Source organism: Perna viridis, chromosome 7, assembly GCF_037379345.1.
Source record: "Perna viridis isolate PV_CMFRI_1.1 ecotype Kerala chromosome 7, ASM3737934v1, whole genome shotgun sequence".
Taxonomy (NCBI): Eukaryota; Metazoa; Mollusca; class Bivalvia; order Mytilida; family Mytilidae; genus Perna; species Perna viridis.
The window spans coordinates 40,309,294-40,331,428 of NC_142451.1; the positions used below are offsets into that span (position 1 = coordinate 40,309,294).

At 33.6% G+C, this 22,135-nt stretch overlaps 2 protein-coding genes across 3 annotated transcripts; both read left to right on the top strand.

The window, feature by feature from the left end:
- The first annotated feature begins 2,130 nt into the window (after nt 1-2,130).
- On the top strand, nt 2,131-9,503 carry LOC148612692 (N-acyl-phosphatidylethanolamine-hydrolyzing phospholipase D-like). 2 transcript variants are annotated; one of them, XM_088594346.1, is made up of 6 exons: nt 2,131-2,273; nt 4,156-4,314; nt 5,430-5,918; nt 6,504-6,652; nt 7,473-7,587; nt 8,657-9,503. In XM_088594346.1, exons 2-6 carry the CDS (start codon nt 4,162-4,164, stop codon nt 8,795-8,797), a joined length of 1,047 nt encoding a protein of 348 aa, XP_088450472.1. In that variant the 5' UTR covers nt 2,131-2,273; nt 4,156-4,161; the 3' UTR covers nt 8,798-9,503. The 2 variants fall into 2 exon arrangements, with proteins under 2 accessions (XP_088450472.1, XP_088450473.1); XM_088594347.1 differs by lacking the exon at nt 2,131-2,273 and adding an exon at nt 2,292-2,367.
- A 1,561-nt stretch (nt 9,504-11,064) lies between these two features.
- On the top strand, nt 11,065-22,043 carry LOC148612693 (uncharacterized). The gene is made up of 6 exons (XM_088594348.1): nt 11,065-11,556; nt 13,409-13,809; nt 15,464-15,626; nt 15,910-16,059; nt 17,010-17,199; nt 19,061-22,043. Exons 1-6 carry the CDS (start codon nt 11,088-11,090, stop codon nt 19,908-19,910), a joined length of 2,223 nt encoding a protein of 740 aa, XP_088450474.1. The 5' UTR covers nt 11,065-11,087; the 3' UTR covers nt 19,911-22,043.
- Nucleotides 22,044-22,135: the final 92 nt, after the last annotated feature.

Genomic DNA, 22,135 nt, shown 5'->3' on the forward strand with positions numbered 1-22,135 from the left:
ACGTTGATGCCACTGTTCAATTTTAAAGATTATATCAATGCAGTGTCTTTAATGTCGTAATGTAAGGATAACAGTAATTAACATGTAAAAATACAATTAAAGAAAAAAAGGTTCAAGGAAAATTAGTTTACATATACATTAGTTCAGATAAACTTTTCAAATGAATTTTGTGTCGTCACGATATGTTCGGAACGTATTCTGTTTTTTCAATTATTTTCATAATTCATGATATTGTCAAGAAATTTGGTACTGCACAAAGTTGAAACTTGAATATTCCAAAAGTGTAAATCAATAAACTCTTAAAATTTGAAAACAATATTTTCAAAAGTGTTTTTGTTTGTTTGTTTTCTTTCGGGCGAAAAATGAGGTAATATATATTTCTGCGTTTTGTCATTTTTAAAATACGAACAGATTAAATGTAGTTCAAAAATACATACAACGATCGCAGCAAATGAGCCACTTACTGTGTGATGTCTTGTTAATTCAGTATTGCGATATGTGCCATAGTTACACGAAATCAATGTGTGATAAAGTTTAAAAAAATTTAAAAAGACGTATATCAAAGTCTGTATAAATGTAAACATCATAGACCTTGTCAGATGAGACTTCCCATTTCCAGTAAGCACCCCGAAGTTAATTCCAAGATAAAACATCTCGAGGTTTCACCAATATAGTCATGTAAACCTGCCGAAACTTAATTGAAAAACCTCATGAATTTGTGATAAAATGATTTTATGTACCGGAATGACTAAAGCTTTTAATGGAAAGGAATAACATTGCAGACACCTCAGAAAAAAGGTGGTGCTAAGACATTATTTGCACATTTCTTTGGTCAATTTTGCATATGAAAATGACAAATTTCCAAATAAATATGAGGGGTGTCAACACCCTGCACTCTCCCCCAAATCCGCCACTGCATTTATAAACGGAATTTGTGTTGCCAAAGATATCACAGCGATACTAGTTCGAGTTCAGCGGAGGCAACGCCCTAAAATTTGTTTCACAAATTTGTTAGTTCTAACATCGTTGGCAATTGTTCAGGCCTTCTATGTTCACGTTATCTTCCCTGTATCAATTTGATCCGATGGAGCAGTGCAGCGAATAGAGTCGTCACATTCTGAGACATATATATATTCAAGTCTAAGCTACACCCCAACTCTAGAATCCTCAGCGGGATTCGAACCCCTTCTCTTCTCTTACATCTATGGCATCACCGCCTCCACTAAGTCCTACTATATATATATAATGATCATACTAAACTTTAAACTAGAGGCTCTAGAGAGCCTGAATTGCTTACCTGTTAAAAAGGTCTTAATTGCTTTCTTAAGCTGAACTCTTGACCTTACCGTACTATTGTCATAAGAATTATTTAATCAAAACAGAGCATTTTAGTTATTCACCGGGTTTTCAGATTATAAAATAATTGTCATTTTTTTCTCTTCAAGGGCAATAACTCCACATTGAGCAACAGATCTTTTTAAAATTTCGGAATAGATCAGTCTCAATATGCTAATCAATCCCCCTCTAGAGAATTAGGATAAACCCTTTGATTTTCAAGTAATATCAACAAATCGTCAATTTTTAGTAGTGTTGGCCATGTTAACGACAAATAAAGTCATTCATTTATCAACGGATCTTTCTAAAAATTCGGCATACGCGTTGGTAATACCATCATGCTGAACATTTTAATTCCTGCAAAATTTTAAGTAAACCCAACTGTATTTGAGTTATAATTCTGCAATTTGACACTTATAGTCTGGTCTATTTTAGTTACGGCGGCCAGATCAAAAATCCCCACACATGGATTGTTAAAAATACCTTAAAGAACATTTATGCAAAGTTTCGTTACAATCTGTTGAGTAGTTTCAGAGAAGAAGATGTTTGAAAAAGTTTACGGACGACGACGACGGACGACGGACACATAGTGATGACAATAGCTCACATGGCCTTTCGGTCAGGTAAGCTAAAAATAGATCTGAATATGACTGGCACAATGTTACTTTTTTAGACCTCTAATTTCAGTTTCTACCGCTGTAACCTTGGTTCCCTTGATTACTCCTTCGGAACATTTTTTTTCCGCAAACGATTCTAAAATAGTTCATTGGTTGTTACTATTTTTACTTTGTGCTCAAATCGAAAATGAAAGTAAATAAACACAGTGTCATTTCTTTTGTATTTTTCGAATGATAGACCAGTAAACAAAAAATCGCTCCATGAAATAGCTTTTGAGTAAATGGAGATAACAAAGAAGTAAAGGAAGGACAAATCAATCGGTAAGTCATTGATGCATTGCATAATATTTATGTTCTAGATTTTGGCACGGTAAATACTTGACGTATACATGTATACTTGCATCCCGGTGATATTGTAAGTTCTTTTATTACTGTGCCATTTATATAAAAAAAAATATATAAAGCTTGTTGTACGTTAATTGTGAAAGGATATATTTTATGTATCGCGATTTCGCATGCTTTAATTTCCCTTATTCTCGTAGGTGTTGATTTTGATATTATTTGATATAGTCGATGAGGTTCATCATTACCTTTCGACAAATATGGCAATTTCACCACTAATTTCCCTCTGACTACAGACAAACCTGTGTATCTAGAAGAATTTTTAGGCATAGCATCCCTAGATATGAGAAAGTTTCATTCTTTTAATGTAAAATTATATAAAAAGAACTGGCCTGACTTTTGATATTTTTATTTTATCAATTCTGAAGAGATGGCGAAAATGAACTATGTCTGGATATACAATGGGTGATTTAAACTATGTAAATGAGTGCAGCGTATCAAGTGAATCTCGGATGTTTATTTAATTTTGCACTCTCGGCAGAATTGAGAAAAGTTAACCCTGCAAAAGTCAGGCCGGTTTTCGATATAATTTTACATAATCTTGATGTAACTTTTTTCATATCTGGGGGATGCTATGCCTAGATACATAGGTTTGTCTGTAGCCAGGGGGAAATTTGATCCCCTCCAGAATTCAGACCATGAATAACCAGGTGTGTGATTGTGGTTGGGATCTGCCAGTTTTGGTCATGGCCATCTTCAAAACCCTGACTTGGGAGGATAGGTCATGGCAGAATATTCATTTTCAAAAATGCGAATCAAAATTGTTTTTCTTTGAAATGGTATATAGTTTACTTTTTACATTGTACAGTAGAAAATTTGAACTTCTTTTTTTTTTATTCTCTAGGTGGAGGCTAGAATTTTTTTCCAGGACATTTTATTTATTTAGTGAAACTGCCAGTCTAAGCCCCGCCCCTAACGGTCATCCCCTAATGGATGTTTTTCAAATGGTCAATTCTTCTACGTACCTACCTGTATGCTTATGACTTAAACTTGTAGTTGTGTGAAAGTTCATTAGACAGTAATAGTACTTTCTTCCATTTAAAAATTGACCATTTATTATGCAAAAACTCGATAAAGACCAATCAGACCGTGTTTGTCTGTTTGTTTGTTTTTGTTTTTTTTATGTTGTTTGTTGATTATTTTATGAGTCTGATAAGTTTCAACCACCTTTAGAAAATAATTATACACGCATTTAAGCAAGTTTTTTTCAGGCTAGATTTTTTCCCCTGTTATACCTTTTTTATGTAAGCTTTAAGGCATTCTACTACATTTTAAATATTACAAGTTTAAAAAGAAAAAAAACTGTATAATCAATTTTTGTGAAGATTTTTTTTCAATTTGATTTCTGAAAAAATAAGTTTTACCCTTCGTCAAGTAGTTTTTCTATCCATTTTTGTACGTTTTGAAACTCACTGACTTGTGGCTCTAAAAATACAGATTAATGCTTGCACAACCGATGCATCTTCAATCTTGTCTTCGCTTGAATACAAGCAAGAGCCAGTTTATTACCGAGTCACACTAGAGATTTTATATTTTGTAGTCACTGCTTCTTCGCATGCCTACCTGTGGATTCTTAATTGCTTCTGTGAGCTAGTACGGAAAAGATCCGGATCAGCGTGTTGTACAACTACAAATTTAAGCAGTGTCATCGGGTCTTTTCGATTGGATACTGTCTGTCCTGAAAGGCATGAAATATCTGCCATATTACACCAGTTAAACAATTATGATTTAATCAATCTTTTTCGTTTGTTGTTTATTTTTGTTTGATAACTTATCGTTGCTTTTTTTTCTTTTATTTTAGCGAATTATGGCAGAATCGATTGAGGCTGAATACACAGAGCCTCGATTAAAGAATGGGCGATATGAAAATCCGTGGAAAGATTTTAAATTCCCAAACGCTGGAAAATTGTTGAAATTTTTATTTGGCTCTAGGGATTACTCCAATGTCCCTAACGAAAGGGTAAGTCTGGAACTTTTATCAGTCTAAAGACTCGTATTTGTACACGTTCGAACTTTTCTGTCAAAAACTCCGTCAAATTTTCAAAGTTTTCAAAGGAAAAAACTTCGATGCGCTTGTAAGAATAGGAACCATTCATATTCTTTCTTAAAAAAACATTGGTGACTTTTGGCGAGAATTGACCACTCAAGTCTTATCGGATTTTCAAAAGAAATTTCAAGAAACAATAGAAATTGCAACTTCTGGAAAATTTTCAATCTTGTAATTACGTTTTTGACAGAAACTTTTGTTATATGTAAATGCCTGTACGTAAATTGATGTGGTATAGTTGAAATTTGAGAATTGATGTTATTACATGTAAGGAAAATCAACAATTTTACATGTCAACATGGATTGAGAGAACCGATAAATGTCGATATGAATCCCAGCCAATGGAATGTTCTATTAACTTAAGTAAGTTTCCTTTATCTGAAAGTTCACTTAAAGTCCAGAGAAATCAACCAACCAAAAACACTCAAAAAACGGACATTTTCGGACATCACGAATCATTCTACAAAAAGAGATTGTGAGAAGAACATTTGTTTTTTCTGTCATAAACGGTTTACAGCTGAAAAAAATATTGAAAAATTAAGTAAAAGATAATCAGCTTGATATGTCTATACGGAAATGATATCATCATTCATATTATTTTAAGTAGCAATCCAGCTAAGAATCATGCAAAAGGTGATTCATGGGTAAAAAGCCTACGCATTTTTATTTTTGATGTTTTGGTTTAAATAGCCATAGTAAACAGGAGTTTACATTAAGTTTTTCATATAACCCATGTTCTTAGGAGATAAAAATTATATTGATGCATTGTAGATTTCAAAAGTAATGGAGATAACTCTGTAAATGACACTCAAATACAATAGAATCTATTGAATTTTCAGTGTTGATTGTCTCTTAAGATCAGACAGATTTGAATGAATAATTACATATTTTATAGTATAGACCCATAGAACAACTAAATTACAAAAATAAAAATATTTAGCCTTTTTGGGGTGTATCACATTTTTCAGATTTTGCATGATTCTTACAAAGACAGCTACATAAGTTCAATGTATACACTCTTCCTTCAGGAATTGAATAAGACACTACCTGTAGAGTCTCCAGACTACCAGAAATTAAATAACCCGCCAACAAATGGTGTCCAGGTCACGTGGATTGGACATGCCACCGTATTGGTCCAATTCGATGGCGTAACGGTTCTAACAGACCCAATATTTAGTCATAGGTGTTCCATGTCACAGTGGTTTGGTCCAAAACGATACAGACCCGTTCCATGTCAAATTAAAGATCTGCCTAAAATAGACATTGTGGTTATAAGCCACAACCATTATGACCACCTAGATCATGGGTCTGTCATGCAACTAAACCAACGATTTGGTGCAGATCTGGCTTGGTATGTCCCAGCAGGCACGAAGCGTTGGATGAACGATGTCGGTTGTCAAAATGTCACTGAGTTGTCATGGTGGAAGGAAGCTGCATTTAAACCAAACCCAAACATCAAATTGATTTGTACTCCTTGTCAACATTGGTGTAAAAGAACAGCGTTTGATACTAACAAAGTGAGTATAATAAGTGAGCATTTGTATAACTCAACCCATTTGATTGCAAACATATTTGAGTTAATCTGTTTTAAATGTCTGCACTTTCATTTGTTTTTGTACACAAAAACTTTGTTGTAGAGAGGCGGTATACGTGGTGGAGTTGCAACTTTTTTTCTATATTTAATGTCATTCCTACATGTGGTGTACATATTGACATCCGAAAATTATTGTTTGGCAAGAAAGACATTGTAATGCAAACTATTAATCAAAATACTTTGTTCTTGTAAATATGTATCATCGATTGTTCAATTATCCCTTATAGACATCACTATATATATATATTTTTTTACTTTGTATTTGAAGAATTCTTTTTATACATGTATGGTTTTGCTCATCGAACAAAAGCTTTAAATTTGCAATGAAAAAAAAAAAACGAATAAAATCAGTTTCTAAAATGAACGGTAAACATTTTAATGACTCACCAACTAAGCACTGTAGTCAGTTTAAAGTAGGCTAGCCAATTCGGTTATACCTCTATATACTTCATTTGTGGCAAATCGAGATTTAAATATTTTTTCATGTAAGTTTACAACCATATTATAGGCCTTGTGGGGTAGCTGGGTAGTAAAGGGACCACACCACAGTTTCTACTTCGCTGGTGACACAGGGTATTGTGAAGGCTTCAAACAAATTGGTCGAAAGTTTGGACCGATATCATTTGCTGCCATTCCTATTGGTGCATACGAACCGAGGTAAGTATACTGTAAATACACACACAACTTAGACTAAAATATAAAGGTTTTGTCATGATCAGTAACAAGTATTTAAAGTGTGGCAATGATAACTTTATGAAATAAGGGTAACAACAAAATTACAAAACACGAATCCGTTCCATAATCAAGTCACCTCCAAAATAAATGTGGCAAAATAGATATTACACCACCGGAGCAGCAGGTACCGCAATTGTCCTGACTTGGTACAGGCGCTTCAAACGAAATGGTGGTTTAAATCTAGGTTTTACAGTGCTAAACTTCGATCTTCCATTGCGGCGTGACTATACCAGTGGTGATTAAAAAGCATTTGCATTCTATAGTCATAATCGACAAATCAGCGGTCACATCAGCACAAAGAACAATTGACAAAATGCAATCATTACTCATTGAAAAGTAAATGTTTTTTTTTCTTTTTATGTTGGACTAAATCCCTTCAGTGTCTCAAACATCAAATACACTTTTCTATTCGTATTTTTGTCTTGCTTACTCCCTTGAATCTGACCTCTATAACTCTTCAGATCATTCATTGTATATTGAAATATATTTGTTCTTTTTTTACCTGAAATATATTTCTTATAGCGTTATCATTGCCAGGCATTTTCATTTGATTATTTAATAATTTCCTGTTCATTTTACCTAAGTTTTGTGAAAGTGTAATGTGTTTTTTTACGAGCCCAGAACAACATAGCCAATGAGGTTTATTCATACTATTGTTTTATTTCAACCCCTGAATGTCATAGGAAATTTACAGCGGTCGTACACAATTGCCATGACTACAAGTGGTTTTTTTGTATGTCAGGGAGTTCATGAGATCGCAACACGTCAATCCAGAAGAAGCCGTGAAGATTCACGAAGATATCCAGGCAGAAAATTCCCTTGGTATACACTGGGGCACATTTAAACTTACATACGAGGTGAAACCTAATTTAACATCATGCTTTTTATATAATATCATTTATAATTTACAAAATTACACCTATATGGGTCAAGCAAAAACGAAATACTTAACACAATAGACCGCAATAGAAAACACAAAGACGATAATACTAGATATAGCGGAGACTCCTTGGCCGACATGTACCTCATTTTCGCAATTCTATAAATTGATTTATAATGTCGCTTATTTAAGGCACAAGTTCAATCTTTATTTGTCTACAACTAGTAAATAGTACACAATATTTTAGCCTTTGAATAAACCCTCATTTTCCTAAAATAGAAAACTTTATTGCTATTTTCCTACTTAGTCGGGCATTAAATTGACCAACAATGTCGATAAGCAAAACTTTTAGGTTCCAACTTTCATTTAAAATAGTCGACTTTAATTCTTCCTTTAAAAATCTCCTGCTCAAAGGATATAATCGCTATAAGCTAGTACTGGGCAGTAAGTAAATCAGGAAGCGACTATAGGTTTGCAGAGGAAATTGCCCTGACGTTGGAGATAGGACCTCACTTTCGAGGATTTTTGAAATTCTAGTTTTGTCATTTGGTTTTCTACTGGCTTGCGATTTATGTCGATTATTTTATCCAAAGCGAATGCAATGGGTAAATTTGCCACATAATTTTCTAGCCAGTGTTTAACCAAATGATACACTTAGTCCCCATTGGTTATGTCGATTCTATTATGACTACAATAAAAAGTTTTTGAGAATTTTGTAAACACTTTAATGGTATGAAATTGAGTTGAAGCATCAAAAGATCAGGTGTCTAAGAAAGTGAAAGTCTTTTGAAATACTTTAACGGAACTTAAAGTATCCGACTAACTGGGCATCGATAACGGTTTTGACGAAAATAGTGTTACCCTTTTCCAAATATTTATGCCGTCTTTGGTGGCTTATTTTTATTTTGCTTGGTTGCCTCCCTGCAAACGTCGGATTGAAGAAAATTCTCAGCGAACAGCATGATTACATGTATGTGGACAATTTTACCTTGCGTTTATGTTTCACATTATGCTGACTTTTTCAATAGTCATTTTCACTATTTTAGCCTTACTTAGAACCAAAGAATAAATTGTCAGAGGAACTACAGGTGAGAAAACTTCCTGTCTCCTGCTTCTTCACTCTACCTCATGGGCGTGTCCATACTGTTGGTAAAGACCAGCTAGAGTGTCAAGAAATCGGGGAGTAATTATGTTTGCAGGCAGATAATTACCACAACATCATGTTCCTACACAGTTAGATCAATAGTTTTACATGAACCTGTTCGGTTTAATTTCGAGGCAGCATCAAAGATGACATTGGACGGGAACATGTAGAGACTACCCTTTTCAATCTACTGGACAGCTTTCTTTATTGCTGGGAAAATGTACTTGGTGGCAAAATTTTGTCCAGTCCCTATTATTTATGTGTGATATGCAGGCGCGGATCCAAGAACTAGCGTAACGGGAGTACGTCCCCCTGAATCGGCAAGAAAAGAAATTTTCACCACAAGTTTTTTTGCCTTGCTTTGCACGGCATTTAATTAAGTTACCCCCCCCCCCAACACAAATCCTGGATCCGCCCCTGATATGGCATGCTATTTTTGTTAACTTACTAACCTGGTATTCTGTATTCTACTTATTGATACTGCATGTAGTATATAGCTGTTGTGGTTTTATAAACTCATGTTTTATGCATTCGATCAAATATTTTATTTATTGTATTAGTTTTATTTAAACTTTTTCAGCATTATCTATGACTACAATAATTGGATTTCCTCGTTGGCTTGTTCATGTAAAGTTATTTCCACTAATTATTTATTCATTATGGTCTTTGCTTTGTTATTCTTGTGATTGATGTTTGTAATTGTATTGTTTTCATTGTTTTCAATTTAAATAAAGTTGCGTGCACAGACAGTTTTGTGTGTTTTCGTTTGTGTGTGTTTATTTTATTTTATTTTATTTTATTTTTTTTTTGTCAAGGAATTTCGCTAAATTGAGAAATGGGCTAGGAATATAGTCTTGGAAATATTTTGGTATGTCATTTTTATATGTAAGTGTATAAAAGCATCATGACAAAATACCTTTTATTGTTATTTTTACTAGATTCCTACCGTCGAGTCCGATTTTGAAAAAGATTTTAGAAGAAGAGGGATTCCCGGGTTACATTTCACTTTTGCCCAAGTTGGCACGGAATTAAGAAAATTTTCAAAAAAAAAATATAGGGGATTTCATCCACTTCTATGATTCCTGTTATTAAATTATATTTATGCACTAACTATTGGTTAGTAAATCCCCGGTGTTGCAAAACAGATGTATATTTTATACTAGTCGATCAGGCTGCATTTTTGATAGTGGGAGCATTTAAGCTAGGGTTGATGCAGGATTTCAAGTTAGGGGCGGAAATGGAATTAAAGACCGAACGACGCAATTTTTCGGGGTAGAATTTGTGAATAATCAAGATTTCAGGGGGAAAATCCAGTTTTACAAATATTTGAAATACGAAAATTACGGTGAAGCGGAACCTCCAATATAGAATATAGAAGGAATCGCTAACAGGATGGAACCAAAATTATTGCAGCTGTGTACGCCTGGTCCGCCCCATGAATCCGCACACAGAACTGCCACCATGATTTCATATAGGGGAAACTCTGCATTGTGATTAATTTTAGCTATTCGTAAAATGCATGTTTTGTGCTACGAAAATACCAATTGATCTCAAATGAACTTTAAGTTACCTTAAAGTAAATGTACATGCACATATTAATAGAACTGCTTCAAGTCTTGCACCACAGGGCTTGCTCTCACTATAAAATGTTCATCCCACTTGTATAACCTATACTTTAGTCGGCTGCATATTTGATAGTGGGAGCAAGCCTCTGTGCTTGCACTGAAAACTTCAATGTATAATGATGACCCCGCCACAAAAAAAAAAACAATAATTAAGGAGATAGACTTAGGGTATGGGACATACTCTTGAAATCAGTGATATGTTGTATCATATTCAATTTCACCAAGGCCTTTCAAGCTTTCATTTGAAACAGAATGAAATCAATCCAAGTTACTTTGATGCATACATGAGATTAATATAATGAGCCTGAATACAAACGTTACAATGATTTGTCAATGATTTAGGTCTACCTCCTTAAATAAAAGTCTCAGGTAACGTCTCAAACATAATAAGACCAATGATCAGCATCAAATTAAAATTCAAAGCTGTGCCATTAATATTCATTTCAAATCACTATTAATGACTACTTGCTAAAACAGGAATTTTAAACAATCACACGCGCAGTGTTTCTGAGATTTTTGTGACGAAATTTAAAACAACCCTAAAAAAAACAAAATCAATTTTAAACGAAACACTAGCACTCGCTACAACCAATCAATAAAGTCGCTAAATATAGGGTACGAGTTAGTACTGGGATGAAATGACACACGAGACAGTCTGTACTGGTTCCGTGTTGTATCTGAATTAATGCAATTGGAAACCAGAAAAAAATGTCAACAATACAGCCAGCCGCGACTCCTTCTTCAGGCAAAAAAAGAAAAGATTTAACGCTTTTAGAAAAAGTCGAGGCTTTGAATATAATAAGTCAAGGAGGGAAAAGTCATAGAGATGTCGCACAAATGTTTGGGGTTGGCAGATCACAAATTTCTAGTCTTGTCAAAAGAAGAAACGAGGTGTTTGCTAGTATAAACAGCAATGATATATCTATTCATAGAAAAAGAATCCATAGTTCAACTGGGAAGCATTCAGATATAAATGATTATGTCTATAATTGGTATAAAGAGACAAGAGCAAGAGGAAAAACTGTCACGGGACCTGAATTGCAGAAAAAGGCTCTTGAAATTTCACGTAATATTTTTGGCAATGAGGAATTTAAAGCTTCTAATGGTTGGCTTGGGTCATTCCAAACAAGGCATAATGTGCGGTTTGGAAGACATGCCAATGAAAATTCTAGGAATGGTAATTACTTTATGAACCACATACATAATTTTAATCACTGTAACACAACCCATTTACTGTACCTACACACATGTTCATACATTGTACATCATAAGTTGTATACATGTACAATGTACATTGTATGAAAAGAAGGCTTTTACTTTCCAACTAGCCAATAATAATAAGTAACAGCCAAATGAGGGGCCTGATGGAGGGGTCTCATCACGTTTCAAGAGTTGATTTTTTTGTCAATCACGATTCAATGAAAATAAATTTCCATGGTCATGGATCACAAAAATATAAAAAGAGTATCCCCAATCCATCTCGATAATAGAAATTCAGAAGCTGGTTGTTTGTGTTGTATTCTCCCAGATTCTAAATTAAATCGTGCCACTACAACTTCTTAAGCCAAGAAAGACAACTCAGTGGAACTCTTTATTTCTGTAATGGAAAAAAAATCACGAGAACGAAATGTATGTCTCAATCAATGCGCCAATCATGAAGAACGAAAATAACCCATCAGGTCCCTCCCAAATGACCAGATAACATAAAAATTGACCATGCAAAACCCTGATACATGTACATGTAACAGAAACCACAGGCAACTGATGTATTAAGGAGATAGACATAGGGTAAGAGACACAACTGTTTAAAATCATTTGAACGTTTGTATTCAGCATTTTACATCAATCTTATGTAGGCATCTAATTAACCTGGATTCATTTTATTCTGCTTCAAACAAAAGCTTGATACGCTTTGGTGAAATTGAATGTGATACAAACATATCACTGATTTCAAGAGTTACATCCCTTACCCTAGGTCTACCTCCTTAAAGAGTAATCAAGGGAACCAAGTTTATAGCGGTAATCAAAAGAATGTAATCCAGGGACCAAGACCAGACATGGAAAACAGACATACACAACGAAGAACATAAAGTAACTGAAATCATACATACAAAGTAACAAAAGCAAATGAGCAACTCGGACTCCACTAAAAACTGGGAGCATGGACCAGGTTCACCGGTAGGGTAAGCATCCTCTGCTTTTCTAGGAACACCCGCCGAGTTGCTCATAAAAAGACAAGTCTGGGGTAGACAAACGAGGAAAGGAAAACTATGACCCAAATGACCAAATAACATAAAAATTGACCATGAAAAACCCTGATACATGTACATGTAACAAACCACAGGCAACTGATGTATTAAGGAGATAGACATAGGGTAAGGGACACAACTGTTAAAAATCATTGGAACGTTTGTATTCAACATTTTACATCAATCTTATGTAGGCATCTAATTAACCTGGATTCATTTTATTCTGCTTCAAACAAAAGCTTGAAAGGCTGTGGTGAAATTGAAAATACTACAAACATGTCCCTGATTTCCTGAGTTATGCCCCTTACCTTCTTAAGTACATTGTTTGTACATGTACATTTGAACTTAACAAATATTAATTCAATAAACTGTTTGCATTAGTGCAACATCTCAAACACTTGATTTTCAGCTACATATTAACTTGAACAATAAGTATATATTTGGTTCATGTAAATCATACTATGTTTTTACATGTCAAGATCAACCCTGTACATGAGGATGTTTTGATACAAAAATAAATACACGGACAACATAGAAAGTAGTCACATGTACATGTACATACTTTTATGCAAAGTAAAAGTCTGTAAAATTAATATATTTCTTTCTTTTTTTTTTCTATAATATGAACATGTTTTGAGAAAGGGGCTGATTGGTTTCATGTGCATTTTTGTACATGTTTATTATATAAAGTTTCATAATGTTTTTTTTTTTTTGTTTTTTTTACATATAAGTACCATGCACATTTACATTGAATCAAGTTTTATCGTTACCACCTTTCAGAACACACAAACTCTGATTCAAATGACTCTAACCCATCAGCAATTGGCAACATGTACATTCATGACCAAGATGCTATGGAGATGTATATAAATGAACATTATGCTGAGGAAGGAAACACCAGCAGAAATAACATGAGTTTCTCTGTTCCTGATCCTAACAGAACTGAAAGCTCCATGATGCAAATTAAGACTGAGCCTGACCATTTTGAATACTATTACGAGACCTTGCCAGTTCATACACAGAAGCATTTAAATCCATATGCTGAGCATAGTAGCACCAATGCTTCCAGGAAGAGCAACACATGTACATGTAGTTGCAAGGAACATAAGAATGCAGAGGAAAGAAACCACACATTCAGAATGAAATATTTAAACTATTTGAAAACTACTTTAAAGAACACTGTAAGTGATAAACATTTATTTGATTATTTCAGTAGCCCCCTTTGAAGGTGAGAGTATATGGTGATCATGGTATCAGTTAGTACCTTTGTCTTTCCTTATTTATTTTTCAATTTGGTTTTCTTTGAAATTATTTATCACAGCCATGATATTTTGACAGAAGCTTTTTTACAATGAGTAACAAACTACATTTGTAATAAAGTATGGTCAGCAGTGTTGTCTGCCTATGTTTTGTTACTGTTGAATTTATTACTTTTGTTGTGAGGGCCTTTCAAAGCTTACTTAAGGAGGTAGTCCTAGGATAAGGGACACCACTCTTATTACAAATCATTGAAATGTTTGTATTCAGCATTTTACATCAATCTCATGTTAGTATCAAAATTACTTGGACTGATTTCATTCTGTTTCAAATGAAAGCTTGATACGCTTTGGTGAAATTGAATGTGATACAAACATATCACTGATTTCAAGAGTTACATCCCTTACCCTAGGTCTACCTCCTTAAAGAGTAATCAAGGGAACCAAGTTTATAGCGGTAATCAAAAGAATGTAATCCAGGGACCAAGACCAGACATGGAAAACAGACATACACAACAAAGAACATAAAGTAACTGAAATCATACATACAAAGTAACAAAAGCAAATGAGCAACTCGGACTCCACTAAAAACTGGGAGCATGGACCAGGTTCACCGGTAGGGTAAGCATCCTCTGCTTTTCTAGGAACACCCGCCGAGTTGCTCATAAAAAGACAAGTCTGGGGTAGACAAACGAGGAAAGGAAAACTATGACCCGTTGAATAAATCAGTTTTCTTGGTGCAGATGGATACACCATAATGATCCAAAGGTGTGAATACACTTATTGAAGACCTTTTGATGATCTCAGTAAGTATTTACTATTTTTAGAAGGGCTATGTGATGGTACGTTTGTTCGCTTTCCTATGAAATTTTATACAAAACTGTGAATTTTCATATATATACATGTATTTGCTTTTATATTTATTTGTCTCAAAGAACTGTGTTGACCTGTTGTTATCATTTAGGGACTTTGTAAGACCTGTTCAGTGTACTCCCCATAATTTTTAAATAACAAATTGCTTATCGGCATATCACAACTCTTTTGGCCTCCCTGCAAAATTATAGCACAGTTCTCATAGTTCATTCTAAATAAAATAAATTACTGATAGCACAGTCCTAAAAAATCATAGCGCTGTAAAGTACACCACTATAATGGCCTGGGGAGAACGCTGCTGTTGCGGGAATATTTATTTTGGAAGTTGGGGGTCTGTAAATTTCAACAAAATTTTCCTGACTTTAATAGTGCTTAACCAAATTTGAGCTCAGTTATAACATTTTTGATGCTTTGTTTGCTTCCATGAACAGGGGTTTAAATTAGTTTTCAAGAGTAAATGGTTAAGGACTTTTCAAATTTCAGTTCAAATGTCCTCAATAAAGTTTTGGTATACATGTAGGAGATTGGATGTCCAAGACTTAGATAAGAAGAATTGAAATATCCTAGTTTAGAAATTGATGTTCATGTTTTCCTTGGACGACCTATAATTTGAACCCCTGCAAGAGGGAGAGTCTTCGTAACCTCTTGAATCCCCAGGCTGCAGGTCTGTTGTGTTTACAAACTATTTCTTTATACTTATATGTAGATTGAAGGACTGGAAGAACTAGGTGCTGAAGTTGTTACATGGATAGTCATACCAACAGAGGACAACTGTAGCCAGATATTTCATCTAGGTACTAATAGAGGGATTGAATTTATCAATACTAAGCCTACTATTGATGCTGAACTGCACAGTTTCTTAAAAAATGGTATGTACATTTTGTGTCTCTAATGATAAAAATTGTAATACAGTATAAAATTTTGTTGACTTTATGTACATGCATTGTCAAAAGACTGATTTTCTCACTTGAGCTGGCACAGCAAAATTGAGAAAGCCAGTCCATGTGAAGATGAACTATAATTTTCTGTTTATTGCAGTTTTGCTGATAATGTTGATATTTATATTGACATCTTTTCATTCTTTCCATTCAGAAACAAGACAGGATTCTAAAATTATAATTTTGTATGTGTCTAATTGCCCTTTTTCTGTAGGAGATACCTGCATGAGAGAGGAAACATCATACGAAGAATCAAACACAAGATCCTTAGACAGCTCGACACCAATAACTCTGGGGCCACAGATAGAAGGTACCAAACAGGAACTGGTAGAAAGATGCATCCAAATCATTGACAAGGCATACAGTAAGTGGAAAATTCAAGTATACATGTACATGTAAAAGTACCAATATTCATTTTTTGGTTGCTTATATTTTGCAGATTCTGTCGAGCAGACATATTTGGGGCCAGGTATAGATTTTCATAGTTTTGAGAAATGATAACCATTTCATAGTATTAAAAATCCATTTCATGAATATTCTTTTTTGTGCTTATTTGTCCACTGCCAAAATAACAAATATCAAGTCATTTGCAGTATACATGAAAGGGATGTGATTTTTCCACAGGTTTCCACTTATGAATCTGAGGTATACTGTTGTGAATTTTTATTTTTCTGCATATTTACTTCCAGTTCTAAATAACTATTCATTTCTTTAATTATTATTAAAATTATTTCAAAAGTTAAAAATCAATTACATAAAAATACTTCATTAATGGATTACCGATATTAATTGATTACTGATGTCAGTAATCATTGCCCATCTCTGAATCAGGATTCAGTATTTTAAAGTACCTCTCTGTGTAAGAATCAGGCAGTGGGTGGCACATCATAGTTCTCAATTTAGTCTTTTTGCCTCAATTATATTCAGTGCCTCTAGAAAACAGGTGAGAAGTTATTTAAATTTATCCTGAAGCATCTGTGATGCAGATATTTTTTTACTGCTTTTAAAAAAATTTTCCCGCCATTTTTCCATATTGCATTTCAACCAAATTTGACCTATCAATATCTTAAAAAGAAAAAATTTTCAAACACTTTGATGGTTATTTCTGGAGGTTATGAGTTATAAATACTTGGATTATGTAATAAAATCTCTGTGTTTTTTCCTTCATATGCCACACCTTACACACAATTTGCTTATTTTTTTAGACAGAGAAGTACTTAAGTTTTAATAACACTTACTTTATTTTATTCATTTGGCTATGAATTTTCTTGAAAAGGTTTTTATGCCTAAAATTTGTGTTTTTGATTTTCACAGGAGCAGTTGTATCCAAAGACCAAATGTTTCCTTACCAGTTGTTGAAGCATCGACAGAAAGCTTGGTTCAATTTGTCAGGATTTCCAGAAGAATTACTGCCCCTGAGACACCCGTTAGAATATGAGACATCTGGTCTCAAGAAGATCATTCTCAATCAAGATAAAATCAAATTCCACATTTTACATAAAAAGTAAGTGCTTTCTTTTACATTGAATTTGTCATCTGTAGCAGTTACAATAGCAAGTACCGTCAATAACTTCTAACACTGTATAGAGATATAATATATACTTTATTTATGTCAGGTAAGTTCAGACAATTTTATTCTCCACTCTCCAAAGAAGAGGGGAGTATACTGTTTTATCCTTGTTTCTGTCCGTAACAAATTTTTTGTCAGTTTTCTCAGCAACTACTCATCACTGCGGCTTGCAATTTTAACACATTCTTCCAGTAAGCATGCCATATGGTGGAAATCATTTTCAGAAAAATTTGACAACCACTTCCTGTTTACTAAGGACTGTGTTTATACTCTTTATATTGTGATTGAAAGCAGATGTATCACTACTGAGCCATTGCTGTCATAATTTTTTGTTTTGTTGGTAAATTTTTTACACAGAAAATGACTAAGTACCCATAATCTCTATGGTTTCTTTGAATTTTGACTGAAGTTACCCTTCACAGATTGTGAATCTCTCCATGGTACCTATGATAAAATCACACAAAGTTCAAGACTTTACAGATCATTTTCATAAAATGTTGCAAAAAAATGTTGATTGTCTTAATGTACCATTAACAGATCTGTGCATCTAAACAGATTAATAAATTTGTTAGCTTTGGCCAATGGATTTTTCAGAGATTTCCTACTTAAGCTAAAGGAATCTTAGTGCACAGTAGGAAACAATCATTTTTGACAATATCAGGTTGTTCTTTCAATATTGTTGGTATACGATACTTGCTTGGATTGCAGATTTTATCCATGAGAGAGTTAAACGTACAATTTTTTTTTATGTTGTTGTCTGTTCCTTTATATACTTGAAATCTGTCAATTTTCGCGGTTGCTAATTTTCGCGGTCATCAATTTTCGTGGTTTAGAAAAATTATTAGCGTTATTAAGTGTTATGCCCTGTTCTGTCCACCGCGATAGTAGCAAAAATTACCACTTTTACAGTATATCATTGTTATCATTCTAAAATCAATATTATTAACCAGATTTTCACCTACATTGTAACATAATAATTCTTTGGAAAATCAAAAACCAAAAACAATTTTAGTTTTTAAGGTAGTAAGTGCATTGCAAGTGCAATCTGTTACTTATATTGCAGTTAATCTTATGCCCACGTCTAGTTAAAAACTTAAAAGTAAAACCTATTTAAACTAAACCCTGAATAAGCCAGAAATTGTCAGAACCAAACATTTCTCGAAGTCTCTTCATATAATTTTAAATGTATTTTGATACTGTGTAAACCAAACACCTGTCTAAGCTGAACAAATTCTACAATCCAAAAGGTGTTCAGTTTAGGTAGGTTTCACTATCATCGTTTTTCAAGGAAAAATATTGAAGTACATGTTAAACTTACCCTACCAGTGCACCTAGTCCATGCTCCCAGTTTTTGTAGTTGATTCCAAGTTGCTTATTTACATTTGTTACTTTGTATGTATTATTTTGGTTATTTTATGTTCTTTGTTGAGTGTGTTTGTTCTCCATGTCTGGTCTTCATCCCTGGATTACATTCTTTTGATTTCCGCTAAAATCTAGGTTCTGTTGATTACTCTTTCAGGGTTGTTGCAGGAAAAAGTATTTGTCACTGACTTGGTAAAGGTAATACTGATGTTTTAGGCTTTGCATTCCATAGAAATTGGTATCATTTCTCGACAACATGTTTGTTTTTATATAAAGATAAAAATTTCTTACTGCTTGAGAATGGTATCACATGTATTGTCATTAAAATTAGATACCTAAGATACTGTGAGATCTAGGGATATCTAGATAATTCTGGTAAAGAACTGTTGTATTGAACTTATTATGGTTAAGATGTACATTGCATATATTTCAGGTTGCAAGAAGCTTACTACAAGAAACCTCCATGTACCTCCACAGTGAAGAGCTCTCTATTACAAAAGGTCAATCCAAATGTCAGTAACATGGAAATTGTGTCTGATGTTCTTAATATGTTCAATGTACAAACTGAAATGAATAAAGCCAAAGAAAACCCAAATGAATCAATGTCAGTTATTAATAAAGATGTTCCAAGTGATAGAACTCCTAATGCTGAGGATGTTCAAAATACTGGTTGTAAAAATTCTTCGGAAGAAGTTGAAAATGGTAAATGTCCAGTGGTAGAAGATATTGAAGGAAAGACAACTCCTACAAATCTAGTAATGAGAGATCTAGAAGGAGATACAACTTATATAGTTGGAATAGTTCCAGAAAGGAGTAGCTCTCCTGTTGATGTTGAAGATTGTGAAAATTCAACCTTAGATGTTGAAAATAGTAGAAGTTCTCCCATCGATGCTGAAAATTGTAAAAATGCAACTGCAGATGTTGAAAATAGAAGCTCTCCCTCAGATGTTGAAAATAGTAGAAGTTCTCCCATTGGTGTTGAAAGTGGTACAAATTGTACATTAAGAGCTCCAAATAGTACTCCTGCTGAAGTTAGAGATGTTCCTAGGAGTACATGTCTGTTAGATGACAGTGTTCAGGATGACACCTTGACCGTTCATATCAAGGAAGAGTACCTAGATGAAAACACTGCTACAGATTTAAGTATCAAGAGGGCAGCATTTGATGGAAATGGTCCAGATGTTGACAATCCTCATAAGAGGCAAAAATTGACCCAAGCACCAAATAGTTCATCTGTGTCTGAGAATTTGAACCAAGATATGCCTAGGAGTTACTTCCCTTGAAACAATCTGTAAATATTGTATGAGGGTCTTACACATTTAGCCTTAGGGTATTAGATGATTTCAGAGTTGAAATACAAAGTGTAGTATCAATCAGTATCTAAAATATAAAGACATGAGACAGGGAAATATTGTTTCCACATCAATATTACTATTTATAATTTGTAAATTTCTACTCTTGTACATCTGATTTTTTTAGTTTTTCATTTAATGTTTACTATATAAGAATCTGGTTTTTAAACACCTGTCTCTTGACTGATGTAAGGCCAAGAAAATAGATATGTATGTTTAAATTTATCCTACCTACCGGTAATCTATTTTTCTGCCTACAAATGTACCTTAAGACCACATTTTATTGGTATTTTTTGTTATGAAATGCCGCTAACTATCATCTTAAGTTGAGCACTATTGAAGTCAAGAAACCCTCCCATACATTTTGTAAGTGTCTTTATGAAATGATTTTAAATAATAAAATGATTTTTCATACTGTAAACGTATTAATTTTCGCGGCAGCTAATTTTCGCGGTTTCTGAAAAGTCGACATGTTCATGGGTATTCATTTTCGCGGTTTTCAAGTATCTGGTATCTACCTACCCTATTTTTTCATCAAATATAACTTTAAACAGATTTTCTTGGCCTAATATGGTATACATATATACATTTGTATAACTTTCAACATACATATATTTGGAGGAACTTTAGTAACTTCTTTTGTAGAATATCTCTTTTGATTAAAGAAAGCTCCATTTATGTTTCCTATTTGTTTTCTAGTTTTGAATGCAGATAGACATATATATTTGTCTTTCCTGTTGAAATTTTACAACCAGGGATTTTTTTACATATTCAGTGCTTTCCCTTGAAAATTCAAATTACATCCTGGTAAATTAGAACAATTGGATTGCAGCTTTTCCTTTAAAATTATAGAATCACATTTGTAACATTATATACAGAAAATTCAATTCAGATAGCATCACACCAAATCAAAATAGCATCATAATTACCATAATGCTGAAAGGCCTTGGGAAGAATACAGATATTGAAGTATACAAGAAAAGCCAGATAATATATAAGAGACAAACTAAAAAAATTAAATTGCCAAGTAAAAGTTCAATGAAAAATTTCCACTTAGAAAACAATTGAAAGGTCAATATGTGGAATCATTATTCCTAAACTTGGACTATAAAAATATTGTATATCCCTGCTCAACAGTTTTTTGATAGAATGATTCATTTTTCATTCTGGAGTTATGGCCCTTGATCTTTTCAAGATCGATTAACATGAATTTCATGTGAAAAATATTTGCCTGTGTAGGGACACGTCCAGAGCTTTTGAGAAGGAGGACCTAGAGGGGATACCAGCAATGTTTGCACATTTTTACCCAAATTTTGCAAAAAATTGACAAAATTTCCAACAAAATGGGGTTTCCAACCCCTGCAACATCCTTGGATCTACCTATGTTGTGCGTTAGATCATAAACATAATATTTGTGAACCAAACACTTTTTATTTTGAAATGAAACATAAGGTTTTGAGTTAATGAATTTTCCTGTTTTAATTAATGACAGCTGATTTTAATATTTGGGGGCAGTTTGCTAGAAAAATCCACTTTCAACCCAATAAGCTAAATCACAAATGAGTAGGCTTATGACTCCCCCATATACACTACCATAAACCTCAGTTTTGATTTCTCCACTTTTCATGGTGGAGTCAACATTTTCCTCCACTGGGTCTCTACTACATTAAAAACGGAGATAAAATTGTTTCATTCCAAATACTTTTCATTTATTTTTTCTGTGTATTTCAAATGATTTTAAACTCAAAAAATCATTTAGGAAATATTGTCATGCAAACGAAGGAATTAAATTACAACCATATTTTGAAATGGTGACTCCTCTGTGTTGGTTTAAGACACCGTCTCCACTGTGAAGAAGGGAGAAATTAAAGTGTTTACAGTAGTGTATTTATGAATAAAATGTATGTAATAAAATGTAAAAAATATGTAGTTCATGTTCAATTATTAGATTGTGTATTTAGACTTAAGAGGTTTTTTTTTCAGTTTTTCCTTTTTTTTTTCGTTTTTGAAGAACATATTTTGTAGAAGTTTTCATATCTAAAATAAACTAGTATATATACTGTTTCAGTTTTGATTTGCAATACATGTACTCGTAGGTCACAGTGTAATACATGTACTTGTTGGTCACAGTGTACAGTCAAACCTCATGAAGTCGA